The sequence below is a fragment of the Carcharhinus amblyrhynchos genome, chromosome 21 (genome assembly GCF_965287045.1).
Source record: "Carcharhinus amblyrhynchos chromosome 21, sCarAmb.v2.hapA, whole genome shotgun sequence".
NCBI classification, from domain to species: domain Eukaryota; kingdom Metazoa; phylum Chordata; class Chondrichthyes; order Carcharhiniformes; family Carcharhinidae; genus Carcharhinus; species Carcharhinus amblyrhynchos.
The window spans coordinates 18,867,112-18,883,208 of record NC_137344.1 but is presented as its reverse complement, the minus strand read 5'-3'; the positions used below and the strand labels follow the sequence as shown (position 1 = coordinate 18,883,208).

At 43.0% G+C, this 16,097-nt stretch overlaps 2 protein-coding genes across 6 annotated transcripts in view; one reads left to right on the top strand and one right to left on the bottom strand.

Moving 5' to 3' along the window:
* Positions 1 to 16,097, top strand: part of gna13a (guanine nucleotide binding protein (G protein), alpha 13a) — a 464,418-nt gene that overhangs the window by 369,960 nt on the left and 78,361 nt on the right. The window lies entirely within an intron of this gene.
* The window catches only part of wipi1 (WD repeat domain, phosphoinositide interacting 1), an 80,677-nt gene that overhangs the window by 35,980 nt on the left and 28,600 nt on the right, over positions 1 to 16,097 (bottom strand). For all 5 annotated transcript variants that reach the window (XR_013889183.1, XM_080209555.1, XM_080209553.1 and 2 more), the window contains exons 3-4: positions 4,286 to 4,455; positions 2,177 to 2,273 (exon numbers count right to left, since the gene is read on the bottom strand). Coding sequence is in view for 4 of the 5 variants with exons in the window: in XM_080209555.1 (XP_080065681.1) it covers positions 2,177 to 2,273; positions 4,286 to 4,455 (267 nt within the window). In the remaining variant the exon portion in view is untranslated. The remainder of the gene's footprint in view (positions 1 to 2,176; positions 2,274 to 4,285; positions 4,456 to 16,097) is intronic.

Below are 16,097 nucleotides of genomic sequence, written 5' to 3'. Positions count from 1 at the left end.
CAGACTGTGGGAGGAAACAGGAGCACCCAGAAGAAACCTGCGCAGACATGCGGAGAATGTGCAAACTCCAAACAGACAGTGACCCAAGCCGGGAATCGAACCCAGGTCCCTGGTGTTGCGAGGCAGCAATGCTAACCACTTTGCTGCCCAATCAATGTCTTACATTAGAATGGAGTAGAATGCAAGTAAAAAGAAAGAATTTACACAAGCATAGCACCCTCTACATACTTGGGATTTTGTCAAATTGCTTTGCAGCCAATTACTTCTGAACTGCAATCAATGATGTGTTGTCGGCAAACGTGGGAACCAATTTCTGCACAGCAAGGTCACACAAACAACAGTGGGGAAAACAGCCAGTTCATCTGTTTTGGTTGTATTAGTCAAGCAATAACACCAGGAGAATACCACTGAAAATCTTCAAATTACTGTCATGTTTTACATTCATCCACACAAGCAGAACGGGTCAGTTTCACTTCCCTCTGAAAGAAAGGTCAACAATGCTGCTTTCACACAGTGAAGTGTCAGCCTAGGTTATGGTCGAGAATTTCCTCAGGACCACTCTTAGTCCACCTCTGTAACTTCACTCAAAATTTAGCTGAAATTGCACTTCTGTTTCCCACTTTCACTAAAGCGTTAAATTATAGATATTTCATCACAGGTGATGGTCATACAAATCGATGTGACTATAAGACCAAGCCAAGGACTCCTGATCATTGGTGAATCTGTAATTTGTGTATGTGTTTGTAGGTGAATATTCGATCTTTCTCATTTGTACTTGGCAGGTGTCTCTCTTTCTGCTGACAAGTATTTATTCCTGCTCGTTGGTTTCTGTGCATGTATTATAACGGGCATCTACCTTCATCGTCTTCCCTTCTGCCACTTCCCTCACATAAAAGAAAATGGTTGCCAGCTGATATATCTAGGCTGGGGGGGGGGTGTGTGTGGGGCAGTAGATTCTGACAAAGAAGATACTGTAGGGGCATGTGTCATGGGAGAAGAGAAGCCAGGAAGGGTAAGAATTAACATTATTCTCGTGGGGTCAGGAGAACGCCGTAAAGTAAATGAACAACCACTGCTGTGAATCTATGGAAAACAGCTCTGAATTTGGATTAAACAATATCCTGATCATTTCTACTTCAAAATTCTCTTTTCTTTACCTTTTACATTCACTTTTAGGCCACAATAATAGCACAGAACTTCACCCAGACAGCTGAAGTCTAATTATAATAATGTATAAAGCGATGCACTGTCCTTTTGTTGCATTAAATTGAACACTGTTGTGGCTGTTGGAAACTACTTTGCTTTAAACTCATCAGTATTTTTGCTTGGTGAAAACTACTTACAGGAAGTTGCTACAATTTACTTCTTTTAAGAGCAATATCAAAAAATGAGAGAACTTTTTAACATTTGCCACCTCTCTTCATTGAAGTAAACTTAAAAAAAAATCAAAAAATTGTGACTCCAATTCAAAACAAATCGGTCAATTGATTGTGGTGGGTGGCATAGTGGCTAGCACTGCTGCCTCACAATGCCAGAGACCCGGGTTCAATTTCAGCCTCGTGTACTGTCTGTGTGGAGTTTGCACATCCTCCCAGTGTCTGTGTGGGCTTTTTGGACTCCAAGTGCTCTGGTTTCCTCCCATGGTCCAAAGCTGTGTGGTTTAGGTTGATTGGCCATGCTAAATTAATCCTTAGTGTCGGGGGATTAGCCGGGTAAATACGAGGGGTTACAGAACAGCGACTAGCTGGGATTGTGGCCGGTGCAGGCTTGATGGGCCGAATGGCCTCCTTCTGAACTGTAGGGATTCTGTGATCGATCCTTTACACTTAGTAAATGGTGAAGGTCAGAGTCCATGGAGTCAACTTGGAGACCAGGGAAAAGTGGTTTTACCCAGAGAATAACTAGAATGTGGAACTCACTATCACATGGACCAAACTAGATCCGTTTTAGGGGAAGTTGCAATCAAAGGAAATGTTGATGAGGCCACAAAGAAATGTGAATGGAGCATAAACACCAGCACAGGCCACTTGAGCTAAATGACTTGTTTCTATGTTTGTATATTTTGTGTCATTCTGACATTTTCATGCTATTGTGCCATAATATAGCTGTAATGACACAAAGGAACACTGCAGAATTTTAGATACTTAGTTATTGATTTCAAACAATTTTCACCCACCTGTGCGATTTGGCGGTATATCTTGAATAGTTTTCAATAACTTCAAATCCTTAATGTTATGAATGTAAATGGCTTCCTCCAGACAAACAATCAGCCTCTGCAGCGGGAAAATAGGGTTAAATAATAATCTGGGGACTTCAATAATATTTGGTCTCAATCAGCAGTGTATCTGTAGAGACTGAAAAGCAGCATTTTTTTATTGTGCTTTAAAAGAGTTGTCAATTAGCATCACATTACGGGCAGCGCAGTGATTAGCACTGCTGCTTCACAGTGCCAGGGACCCGGGTTCAATTCCAGCCTCAGGTGACTGTCTGTGTGGAGTCTGCATGTTCTCAAAAACCGCCTTCTACACTGTAGGGATTCTATGATTCTGCTGGTGTGCAGCTGATGCTATGCATTCAGTTACAATGCAAGATGCTTATGTGAAAAATAAACACCAACACAGCTTGCCTGGGATGAATGCCCCTGTTGCTACGTTTTCTGCATTGTAATTTCTATGTTAGACTATCCAATTTCCGAGAGATGCAGGATATTATAACCAGATACAATCACAGCCGTACTTTCCTCAATTCTGATCAGCCCAAAGCTAACATATTATGAGTTAAATCTACATAACTAATGTTTTCCAGCTAAATGTTATGTTGGGGATTGACAACTGTAAGTCACACGTGACTCAGAACTGGCTCTGGAATTACCAAGAGGCAAATAGGGAACAGCCTCAGATGTAGCACTAGCATGGACTTGCAGTGTGCACCCCTGCTCTTACAGCATAAAGGAATCCTTTAAAATACATATTTTTAATCCTTCTGTTAAGTCAATGCCTTGTCTACTGGTTTAAATTTAAAACAATGCTAGGCAGTTAGCTGTCAGTCACCGTCAAATGGTGCATTCTCCAATGACAACAGCTCTACCAATCAGAATCTATCTGCCAATCAATCTTTCTTTTCAAACAGCATCAATTTACTGTTCCCCTCGAATTTCTATTCTCACAGATGTCCTGATGAGTGCAAGACAAAGGGTTTTGACAAATAATGTATCTTTTTTCAGCAATACTCAGATACTCCTGCTGTTACCTGGAGTGCGGTGACTGCTTAATATTTATAAAACTAATTCAATGTTGTGGATAACTGAAAGGGGTAGGGAGAATGAAAGAAGCGAGAAAGAACAAACTTGTATTTAAATATTGCTCTATATGATCTCACACTTCCCTAAAGTGTTTCCAAACCAATAATTATTCTGAAGTATGTTCATGGACAATGGAATAGTGCAATAGGCTAAATGTTTTCCAGGTCACAGGAAGCCCTCCCCTGCTCTTTGTCAAATACATGTTCCAATCCATCTGAGAGAATAGATAAGGCCAAATTTAAATGCCTCAAATGAAAATGGCACCAATGACAATGTAGTACTCCTCCAGAACTGCACTGGAGTGTCATTCTAGATTTATGCTCATGTCCTGGAGTGGAGTTGAGTCAGAGGCAAGAATGCTATACACAGCAAATTATGGGGACAGGGTAAAAGAGAAGTGCAACATTGCACAATCCTGTTTTCAAGAAACAGATCTCAGTAATGCATGTCAGAAGTCACACAGATGGTCTTCCTGCACTGTATAGTTGCATTAATGGTTGTTATGGTCTCGTGCACTATATTTACAGCATGGAGTTCTAATTGTTACGGCCCTTGAACTTTTAAGGCACTTGTCTTTACCTCTGAAACATGCAGATAAGGGTGAGCATAAGGTTTGATTCCCTTGTTCTTAATTGTAGTTAGAAATAAAAAGTTTGATTGTTAGGGAACAATGCCAAGTAGAAATGTGAATGGGGAGGAGTGTTGGAAAGGTCTCTCCCAAACCTGGTACTAAAGTATCCAAAAGTTGCAATCTAATTTTGTTTGATCAAATACTGTTGCATATGCAAAATAATCTTGCAATTGAGAAAGAAAGACAACCACTTAATATTGGGTGCTTCTGATCTACAGCATGAATGTTACAAAGTTTATTCTGTATATTATTGGAATGTGGTCCCCCTCATCTCATTCTCTGATGTTTTTTACTGTCTATGGGTGACTTAGCTGAAGTTAAGCGTACTGCTTGCTGGTCTGTAGCACCCTTACCTGTCTGTTCAGTCTAACGGTGAGGATGGTATTGGAATAGCTGTAGTTGCAAATCTCAGTCCCTTTCTTGAAATGATATACGTTCATCCGCTGTGGTGTCGAGAGACTGACAACGACCACTAGGCTGCTGGAAAACAGCCGTTCCACAATATACACATCAGGCGCATCTGCTGCAAGGGGACAAAGTGAAGTGGGTGGGTTTGCCGGAGTGGGTGGGTGGGGGGGGGGGGGGGGTGGTGGGGGGTAGTGGTAGGATAGTGAGAGACATAGACAGAAAGAGGAACAAAGCAAGATCGTTACACATATGGAAAACGACTGTGTTGTTCCTGTTAATTATGTTGGATTGAAGATTCCCCCATAGCTCAGTGTGTTAAGACAGTGAATAGCTGAGCCATGCAAAACAAAAAAAGACTCAATCCAGATTTTACCACTAGCATCAAACATTTCTACATTAGGGAAGGGAAAAGTCTGTTGGGAATAAGAAAAGAACTTGCATTTATACAGTGCCTTTCACATCCTTTTCTGGATGTCCCAAAGACTATCACAACCAATTAATGACTTTAAGAGTTTAGTTGCTATATGAGGTAAAAATGCAGTGTCCGACTATTATATAAAGCATGGTCCCATAAGCAGAAGTGAGATAAAAAGAACTGGTAAATCTGTTCTGGTTATTTGATTCAGCGATAAATACTAGTTCAGACAATCTTCCCATTCTCTTTTAATAGCATCACAATGTCTAACCTACACGAGTCAGCAGAACCTTAGTCATTGGAAATTAAGACATCACATTGCAACTCCAACAGTCTGATTCTCCCACTGAAATATATACCAAGATTATGAACTAATATAGTGGAGTAGGACGTTAACCCACAATCTTTAGTTTCAGAGAGTCAAGCATTTTATCTTTATGCAGTTTTCAATTCTTCTGGAGGGGGGCTGGGTGCTAATCAGGTAAAATAGCTTATTTTTTGCATTGCTTTTTAGAGTAGATTATTTGCAATGATATAAAAGTAATAAGCCAATTCTGTCATTCTGTATTGAATTGGTAATTGGTTGACAGTTGATAATTGTGCTTGTCCAATTGACACTATCCTGGACAAAGTAGCCCATTTGATCAGTGTCCCTAACTACCACCTCAAACATTCAATCCCTCCATCAACAATACACAGTGGCTGCCGTGCGAAACATCCGATGCACCACTGCAACTTGCCAAGCCTGCTTCAATCTCACCTTCCAAACCTGCAACTTCTACTACCTAGAATAATAAGGGCAGTGGTCTCATGGAAACACCAGCACTTCTAAGTCACATGCCATTTTGACTTGGCATTATATTGCTCCTGCATTACTGCTCCTGTATCAAAATTCAGGAACTTCCCACCTCAAATCACTGAGGGTGTATCCATATCATATGGACTCCAGCTCTTCAAGGTAGAGGCTCATGTCCTTATCACAAGCATTTTGGGGTAGATAATGAATGCTGTCCTTGCCTGTAATATTCACAACCCAAGAGCGAATAGAAAATGATTGCTGTTGATGGTATTTTGATATAATCTTCGTTTTCCTTCTATTTTCAATCACAGTGTTGTCAAATTTTAGAGTACTGCCATGCAGGAACAAATAAATGCCAGTTATATTATAGGGTTGCCTCAGAGACATGCCATTCATTATTTAAAAAGCAGTAGAAATGCAGCCTATGTGAATATTATATCCAAGAAGTGGGAGCAGCAGACAGCTTAAAATATAGATCAGCACTCTTAATTTAGCATCATCCACAAGTTTGAATATAAAGTACCTCATTCTTTCATCCAGATTCATAACATACATGGTAACATACTGATGATGCCCCAGTACGGATCCCTGGGGATCATCACTTAGAAGATTCCTTCTTCCCCTATTCCTGGTCTCCCAGTTTTACAAACAATTTGGTGTACTTTCACTTCTCGCTAATAATTTCTCACAAACAAAGACAACATCCATAGATTCTCCCCTGCCCAACATGCTAATGACAGCCTTAAAAAAAATTCAATTAGAACAGTTAAACAAGGTCTTTCTTTCATAAATCCCTTTGAAGGGTTCATATTTGTCCAAGTGCATAATGCGGTCCAGGATATATACCTCTCCCTTAAATAACAGTGTCATATGTAATTTTATAATCTAAAGGCATAACTCCTGAAGGAAAATTATGATTAATGGACTTGCAATTTTCCTCATTTACTTCATACTTACGGATGGAAAACATTATGTGAAGGAGATCTGATCTAAGACAGAGTAACCATTGAACAAGTCTGCCATATTCTTCTTGGCCTTAATGGGTACACAATCACTTTTCCACTGTTTAAGTATCCATTTAAATTCTGGGAACGAAGTTAGGTCAAGACCTCCTGGGGTTGTTTTGGGTCAGGAACTGATTGTCAGGCAGTCAGTGGCCCACGGGTCAAGGGCTGAACACTGGAGTTGAGTGACAGCATTTACAATTCATGTGACTGACTGTAAATGTGGCAGGAAGCTGCTGCACTCTACCTCAAGATTTTTTTTTATATACAGCCACATTTTAAATACAATCTGGGCTGTGGTTGTCGTGTAAAAACAAATACTTTAGGCTGTAGCTGGGTGTGTTGCGCTCTTCTGAAGCCGTTGTTTTGCATTGTCAAACTCAAGTTTTTGTAGTTGGTCCAGTAATCAGGGATTTTAAAAGTATATTCTTGATCCACTTGTGACTTTGGTGATGCTAAATGAATATTGGGGACACTTTTGAAAAATTTAAACTGCAAACAAGATGAGGGGAGGGAGTAATGCACTGAGTGTGGTAATTCCAATCTGCTAATGCTGATCAGATGAAACTCTTTCCCTTTATTGTAATATCAACTTAACCTCCTGCAAACTAAGCTTATCCTATCAGTGCCTGAATGGTTTTGAAGTTATAGTTTATTTCTTACTTATGATCTTGACTGTGTCCATAAATGAGGTTCAAGGCACATAGATGTACTTCAGTCCGGATTTTAAGGCTACACATTCAGCCTTTGTCTTTGTATTTCAAATAACTACATCTAGTGATAGGAGCGTGTGATTGCAGCCAGACTCCCTCCTCCTTTGTAAACCTGTCACTCTCTAAGGATAGCCTTCCTTAGTGCAGACCGCCCCCAGACAGGAGGTTTCATTGACGTGTGACCATGGATATTGTCCATTATAATTGTGGATATGGCAGTATTTGTGTGATATAAAAATTTCTCTTTTAGCAATGTTCTACGTACACGTATTTATTTCTGCTCATTAGTTTCTGTGCATGTACAGCAGTCCGTCTACACACACCACCGCCACCCCCCACCCCTTGCTGGCAGCCACACACGTTCTCCAATCCTCCATGTACCCTGGCCTCTGCCACCAAATTAACCCACCCACCAACCAAATCAGAAAAATGCAGACTAACGGAAACTGCATTATTACTAAAAAAAATTATAACGATAAATCACTTGCCACTTGCTTGTGTGGTTGCATACGATATATCAAGGTCAGGTGATAACTTCAGCTGAAGTGAATGTGGTTAAATAAAGAGCAGGAGAACTGGGGCCTTCGTATGCAGACTAAATTTGGACCCTATTTTAATGTCACACATCCTTACATTCTAATATCACACATATACTGCCATACCTGCAATTATAATGGACAAGATCCATGATCACACTTTAATGACACCTCCTGCCTGGGGGCGGTCTCCATCAAAGGAAGGCTGTCCTTGGAGAGTGACAGGTTTACATAGGCAATGTTGACAAGAAGCACACAGGAATGTTAGATTTCTAATATATTACAGACAGATATTTTACTAAGAACTGCGTACAAGCAGATGCAGCTTGTTTTGCATATTTGCAACATACACACAAAAAAGTTTGATCCTATCTCCAGGGTCAATGCAAGGGTTTATTCATACGTAGATCTCTCAAACACGAAATCCTCAAAAGCTCCACCAACCATTCAGTAGTTTTATAATAGATCTCCCTTATCTCAAAATTTATACAGAATTAGAAACGGTTTAAGTCTTGCTCTGAACTACTGAAGAAGGGAAGAATTAACGTGTGATGAACGACAGTTGACAAGGAAGAGAAAAATAATCATCCAGGGAATTGATGTTATTGGACATTTGGAGAACAAGCACTGTAGAATAGAGAGAGAATATTGGAGTACATTTGAGTTGAGATGCACAGTGAATGCAATAAATAAAACATTGAATGATGTGTAAATGCAGGATGGGAGAAGGCAAAAAATTTGGAGAAAATATTAAAAGGGCAGATGTAAGATAAGACAGGAGATGTCAAAACTGAACCTGGATTTAACTGCTTTCAACTAGAATTCAGGGAAGCTTCTCATTAGCCCATAACAGATTTTTGGTCTTCAAGACTTGTTGGCTGGGATTCTCCCAAAGTGCGGGATGATGGGAGTAAATCCTGCATTTTTAAGAAAAAAAATGATTTCCAGAATGGATCTCTGACACTGTGCATCACAGGCAGCCCTAGCGGGATTTCCTCTGAAAACTAGGGTGTGGGCTTATTCTGCTGGACTGGCAGCGTAGCTCTGAGCGGGCCACTGTGTTACTGATCTGTTAGAGTGTGGCCACTGATCTGTTAGAGCAGAGATTGGCATACACGGACTGGCCTCCCCATTGCAAGCCTCCAGATTGCTGGCTAACCCGATTGCTGGCCAACACCACAACTCCTGCCGGCCTCTCGACGACACCACCACCCCACCACCCCCCCCCCCCCCGATCGCTAGCCTCCCAACCCCCTACCCCCTGATCCTAGCCTCCCGAATTCCCACACTCCCCCCAACCCATTCTGATCGCTGGTCTCCTGGCCCTCTCTAGACCAGCCCCTATTTCGTTGCCCCCACTCCGGCCAACCCCGATCTCCCTGACCACCCCCTCAATTCCGATGACCAGTCCCAATATCTGTTCCCCCAGGACAGCCCTGATTTTCCCCCAACAATCCCAACCACCCTCCCTCCCAGATGGCCAGCCCCAAACGCTCTCGCTCTCTCCCAGTGATCCCATTTGCAGAGCGGCAGCAGGTTCCGCCCTTCCCTTCCACCCCCCCCCCCCCCCCCCCCCCCCAATAGGCTCCTACCTCCCTGGCCCTGACCATTGGGCAATGCCATGGTGTCCCTTGGGTGGAGCCAATTTGCCCCAAGGGGTACTCCCCCCTTATCCCTGACATCCTGGAGAGGGGGAGTCGGGGGGGGGGGGGGGGGCGCCACAACGGCCTCTCTTCCCTGCAGCGGGGACAAGGCCACACGTTCCCCACTAGTGAGGAGCAGTCGTAAACACTGCTGGAGGGAACCACTGGCAGGAAGGAGGGGCAACAAGACGCTGGCAGACCCGAAGAATTCCATCCCGGGCCCACTAATCACGTGGAAATGTCAATTACCATGACACTTCCACATGACAATCATCTCCACACTGGAAATTGGTGCGGAGGCGATTAGGTCGGAAATCTCTGCACTGCGAGGCGTGCAGAGGCCATGACATCCAGTGGGGAGCCTGTGAATGGGCTACTGCTGATGTGTCCTGGCCTGCTGCACTACTTAAGCAGCTCAGCAGTCTGGCAGAATCACCCCCTTTACCTTTTCTTCACCCGTAAGCTCTGAGACATCGAGAATCTTTATCCATGATCACACAGAAGGAATTTGATACCAGTGGAAGGAAGGTCTGAAAACAGAGAAAATAAACAAGACCACAGGTACTGCCATTTATGTCACTAATTCATGGAAACTAGTGGGTTCCAGATGCCAAGTCTGGTAGTTATTAGGTTTCAATGGAGTTGATATGAGACATTATAATTGGCTGCAGCAACCTTGGCCACGCAAGTGGGGAGAATGAATCAACCAGAGTTCTTGCTCAGAGTTTCTCTGTGCAGAGTGTCATTAGAATATGGAACTCACCAGCATGAGGAAGTGTTTTGGCACCAATGCATTTAAGGCAAAGCTTGATAAGCAAACGAGGGAGGTAGAATTAGAAGGATATGTTGATGGAGTTAGATGAAGGGAAGAGGCTGGTGCTGCAGCATTAATGGCAGCTTAGTCCATTTGTGCTAAATGTGCCAGTTTCAGTGTTGGAAATACTTTGCAATTCTTCAAATGGCTGAACGTTTGACTGGAAACAGGAATTGGATCAGCTGTTCATGCAGTCAATGGTTTTACTACCATATTAACAATCAAGATTGAAAAGGTCTAGGTTCCACCACCACAATTAGAGAACGTGGATCCTGTACCAAATCTCAGTATCATGGTCATTTGAACATCTGGAGCCGACAACCACTGCCTAGTTCAAACACCATGTGGAGATGCCAGTGTTGGACTGGGGTAAGCACAGTAAGAAATCTCACAACATCAGGTTAAAGTCAACAGGTTTATTTGGCAGCACTAGCTTTCGGTGACTGATGGAGCCTGAGGCTCCGAAAGATAGTGCTGCCAAATAAACCGTAGGACTTTAACCTGGTGTTGTGAGACTTCTTACTGTAGTTCAAACACATCAGAGGCTCCTGCCAGTTTATCAGTGGGAACATCAGATCTCATTATGCACTCCTGCAAAGGAATGAGTGTGTCAAACAACTAGTCATAAACTTTATTATTTAATTCCTCAAAGGGAAATATGAGCCCTGATTGTAATATAATTGATTCAATCATATTTTTAGGGAATTTTTTGTGGCCTTCATGGTCCACTGCAGAACCCAATGCAGCTCTCAACTGGAGGGTGCAATTGGAAAGGATTCCAATCAAGAACTGTCATGGGTAAGGAGAGGCAACTTGTAAATGACCCACCAGCCTCTTTGGAATTTGGGTCATTCTTTAGATGGGACTGAATCCCACAGGGTTTGGTTTTCACCCAAATTGCAGCCCATCCACCAACAATTAGTTTGATTTTTGCTCTTCCCAGGCCCCAGGGTTCCAAGTTCTCATGGTTTAGACTCTTACGTCTGTACAACATCTGAGTACTGTTGGGCTTCCAGCACGTTCCAATGCGAGTCAGTCCCTAAAGAGGATGGATTCTATTTGATTAGATATGTTAACAACATCATTGAAGAAATAGTTGAAACACTACAGCACAGTTAAGAGTGGTAAAGAACATTTACATTCTGGTAGAAATTTAATCTTTATAACCATAACCAAGTCAATATCGTCCATTAGAAAAATTGACAGCGCTCTGTGTAGATTGAGTGGTCATGTGGCAGCATCATCGGTGTTACCCTCAGAGCACAGGTAGAACACGAGTACTGTATATAGCTGTTGAGTTCAGGAATAAATGACCTTTGTTGGAAGTCCTTCATGTTAGTGATTTAAATAACTAATAACATTTGTTGAATTCATTTATACAGACTTAAATCTTTCAACAATGAAATACAGGCATTGTATAAAAAAGGTTGTGTAGGTAACACAAGATTACTCAATTGGTGCATCACCTACCATTTCGCTACAGAAAGCTCCATCTGTGCTACTACTATCCCTGTTTTACTGATTTTCTGGTACATCGCCCACTGTGTGCAAGGTCCCACCCATGCACAGCACCGTGGAAAGTTCCACCCAACATTTTTATCCTTTTAAATCATTTTTAAATAGGAAGGAAAGGATGACTAGGAGCAAAAGGCCAAGCCAATGTTGACTTTTGCTTTGATAGTTTTCTCTTTCCCAGTACAAAATTGCCAGATTTCTGCTTGACTCTTCCAAATGTCAGCATGAGTCCTCGAACTCTTGCAAAGGCTGCAGGCTGAATCCCACTGTCATTCATGAAGCAGGCTGTTGGTGCCAGAGCTGCAACCCCACATTTCTTTTTAACACAACTACAAATACAAAGGAAAAGTGTTCGCTAACACACTACTTGCTGCTCCCTGTCATCATATATCCAAACTGTATTTGTAGCTGATTTTTATCCCTTCTTGCCTCCCAAAACCACTGTTAGACTATAGGTGCCCTACTCAGGTAGTCATTCATGACCAGTGTACATCAGGGTTTTCTTTTTATTCTTCTGCGGGAGGTAGACATCACCAGCAAAGACAGAAGTTATTGTCTTGTTGTCTTGAGAAGGTAGTGGTGAGGGGAGCTTGTAGATGTTTCCATAAACCTGATGTTCTTGTATATGGTCAAGGTTGTGGGTTTGGAAGGTGCTGCCAAAGAAGCACCAGCAACTTGCTACAATGCATCTTGTGGTAGATGCACACTTCTGCTACCATGCACCAATGTTGGGGGAATGAATGTTTGAGGTGGTAGATGAGGTGACAATAAAGCAGCTGCTCTGTCGTAGATGGCGTGAGCTTCTTGAGTGCTGCTATGATTGCACTCATCCAAGCAAGTGAGGAGCATACTATTACTTTCCTGACTTGTACCTTGTAGATGGCGGAAAGGCTTTGGGAAGTCAGGAAGCAAGTTACTCACTGTGGAATACCCAACTTCTGCCTGCTCTTACTAATTCAGGTAAGCACAGTAAGAAGTCTCACAATACCAAGTTCAAGTCTAAGAGATTTCTTTGGTGTTACCAGCTTTCGAAGCACTGCTCCTTCATCAGGTGAGTCATCTCGACGTCATAATTCAGGTATGTTTCCGGTCAATGGTAATCTTCAAGATGTTGATTGCAAGGGATTCAGCTGAACAGATAATTACTATTGAGACTCAAGAAAAGATAATTAGACTCTCTCTTGGTGCTGGTTATTCATGTCACATAAGTGCCAGGCAATGTTATTTACTACTACCAATCTAGTCCTGAATTTATTCAGGTCTTGCCGCATGCAGGCACAAATTCCTTCAAAATGAGGAGTTGTGAATTGAAATGAACACACTGCAATGATCAATGAAGATCCCCACTTCTGACCTTCTGATGCAAGGAAGATCAATGATACAAAAGCTGAAGATAGTTGGGCAGCCTTGCAGTGATGCCCTGGAACAGAGATCAGTTCCAACAGCCACATCCGCATTTGTGGACTCCAAATTTATTAGGACTCCTTGATGCCACACAGTTAAATGCTTACTCACCTCTGGATTTCAGCTTTTTTCTCCATTTTGAATGAAGGCTGTAAAGAGATCTGGAACCAAATAATCCTGGCAGAACCCAAACTCAGTCTCAATGAGCAGGACATTGCTAAGGGAGTACCACTTGACAGCACAAGTAATAATTCCCTCTCTGCTCTATTAATGATTGAGAGTAGACTGAAGGGTTGGTAACTGGCTGGATTAGATTTGTCCTGCTTTTTATGAACAGGATGTACTTGGGCAATTTTCCACATTGTTACGTAGATGCCAGTATTGTAGCTGTCTTGGGACAGCTTGACAAGGGATAGGTCTACTTCTACAGCTAATGTCTTCGGCACTAGTCAGGATGTTGTTGGGGTCCATACCCTTGCTATAATCCTTCAGCCGTTTCTTGATATCATGTAACGTGAATAGAATTGGCAGGAGTCTGGTATCCGATGATACAGCCCTCAAGGGGAGACCAAGGTGAGACATCCACTTGACACTTCTGACTCAAGGTGGTTGCAAATGCTTCAGTCTTCTTTTTCTCTACAGTGAATATGGGATGGCCATGAAGCCTTCATCTTCTCCGGTCGTTCATAACCACATGAGCAGGGCAGCCAAATTTGGATCAAATCCACTTGTCATGAGACTGCTCAACTCTACAACATACTGCTTCCATTGTTTAGCACGCACACTATCATGCTGGAGGTCCTTATCGTCAGACCAAGGTGGCACCTCATTTTTAGTGCTGTTTGCTGCATGCTCTTCTATATTCCTCACTGAGTCAGGATTAGTCTCCTGGCTCGTTGGTAGCTGTAGAGGGAGGAACATGCTGACACGAGTTGAGAGATTGCAGTGGAATATAATTCTGCTGCTGCTGAAAGCCTACTGTGCCTCATGGTGCCCAGTTTTGAACAGCTAGGCCTGTTCTCAATCTATCCCATTTAATATCCTGGTGATGGCACACAGCATGATGGAGGGTATCCTCAGTGTGAAGACAGGACTTCTTCTCCACAAGTTATCCTATCCTGAACAGATTAATTTCTGACAGGTAAGTTGGTGGATAGGAACTCAGATGGTTGTTTTAGCCTTGCGTTGATTCTTTTATCACCTGCCACAGACCAGGCAGATGGATGTTCTTCAGGATTTAACCAATTTGATCAGTAGTGATGCTACTGAGCTAATTCTGGTGATGAACACTGAAGTGCTGACCCAGAGTAAATTCAAAGCCATTGCTTAGCTTGAAAATGTACTGATTATTCAGCTGGGAAAGTGTTGTAGGAGTAATCAGCAAGGCATTTCCTATCCAATGTTTGACCTGATCACTCCATGGGGTCTGGATATATATACATATATTATATATCCTATAAAAACATGAGCGAGGAGAAATCTGAGGCATTGGCAGAAAGATATGATTGTGAATTTGACTGTGTCGGGCTGTTGCTTGACTCACCTATGGGTCAGCTCTCCCAATGTCAGCACAAACTCTGAAACATTGGACAGCAAGACTTTGCATCATTGACTGGGTGTGGATGTGCCTTTGTCTTGTCTGGTGTTAGGGTTTATACAGTAAAAAGTCTAACAACACCAGGTTTTAGTCCAACCTATTTATTTGATAATATACTCACAAGCTTTCGGGGTTAGTCCCTTCGTCAGGTGAATGGAGAGTTCTGGCCTCAGACAGGGCATATAAAGCACAGACAGTTTAGAGATTACTGATTAGAATGCGAATCCTTACACCTGACCTGCTGTTCAAGACCTGAAGTGGCTGATAATGTGAGTGGAAGGAGCACTGATCACAGTTTAAAGAGATGTGTATTGTCTCCAGACAGTACAGTAAGTGAGGTTTTGCAAACCCAGGCAAGTCACGGGGGTTACAGATAGTGCGACATGAACCCAAGATCCCTGTTGAGACCGTCCTCGTGTGCGGAACTTGGCTATCAGTCTCTGTTCAGCGACTCTGCGCTGTCGAGTGTCGTGAAGGCCGCCTTGGAGAATGCTTACCCGAAGGTCAGAGGCTGAATGCCCGTGACCACTGAAGTGTTCGCCAACAGGAAGGGAACAGTCTTGCCTGGTGACTGTCGAGCGATGTTCATTCATCCGTTGTCGTAGCGTCTGCATGGTCTCCCCAATGTACCATGCCTCGGGACATCCTTTCTTGCAACGTATCAGGTAGACAACGTTGGCCGAGTTGCAAGAGTATTTACCATGTACCTGGTGGATGGTATTCTCACGTGTGATGATGGTATCCATGTCGATGATCCGGCATGTCTTGCAGAGGTTGCTGTGGCAGGGTTGTGTGGTATTGTGGTCACTGTTCTCCTGAAGGCTGGGTAGTTTGCTGCGAACAATGGTCTGTTTGAGGTTGTGTGGTTGTCTGAAAGCAAGAAGTGGGGGTGTGGGGATAGCCCTGGCGAGATGTTCGTCTTCATCAATGATATGTTGAAGACTCCGGAGAAGATGTCGTAGCTTCTCCGCTCCGGGGAAGTACTGGACGACGAAGGGTACTCTGTCCACTGTGTCCTGTGTTTGCCTTCTGAGGAGATCGGTGCGGTTTTTCGCTGTGGCGCATCGGAACTGCCGATCTATGAGTCGAGCCCCATATCCTGTTCTTATGAGGGCATCTTTCAGGGTCTGGAGGTGTCTGTCACGATCCTCCTCATCTGAGCAAATCCTGTGTGTACGGAGGGCTTGTCCATAGGGAATGGCTTCTTTAACATGTTTAGGGTGGAAACTGGAGAAGTGGAGCATTGTGAGATTGTCTGTGGGCTTGCGGTACAGTGAGGTGTTGAGGTGACCGTCCTTAATGGAGATGCGTGTGTCC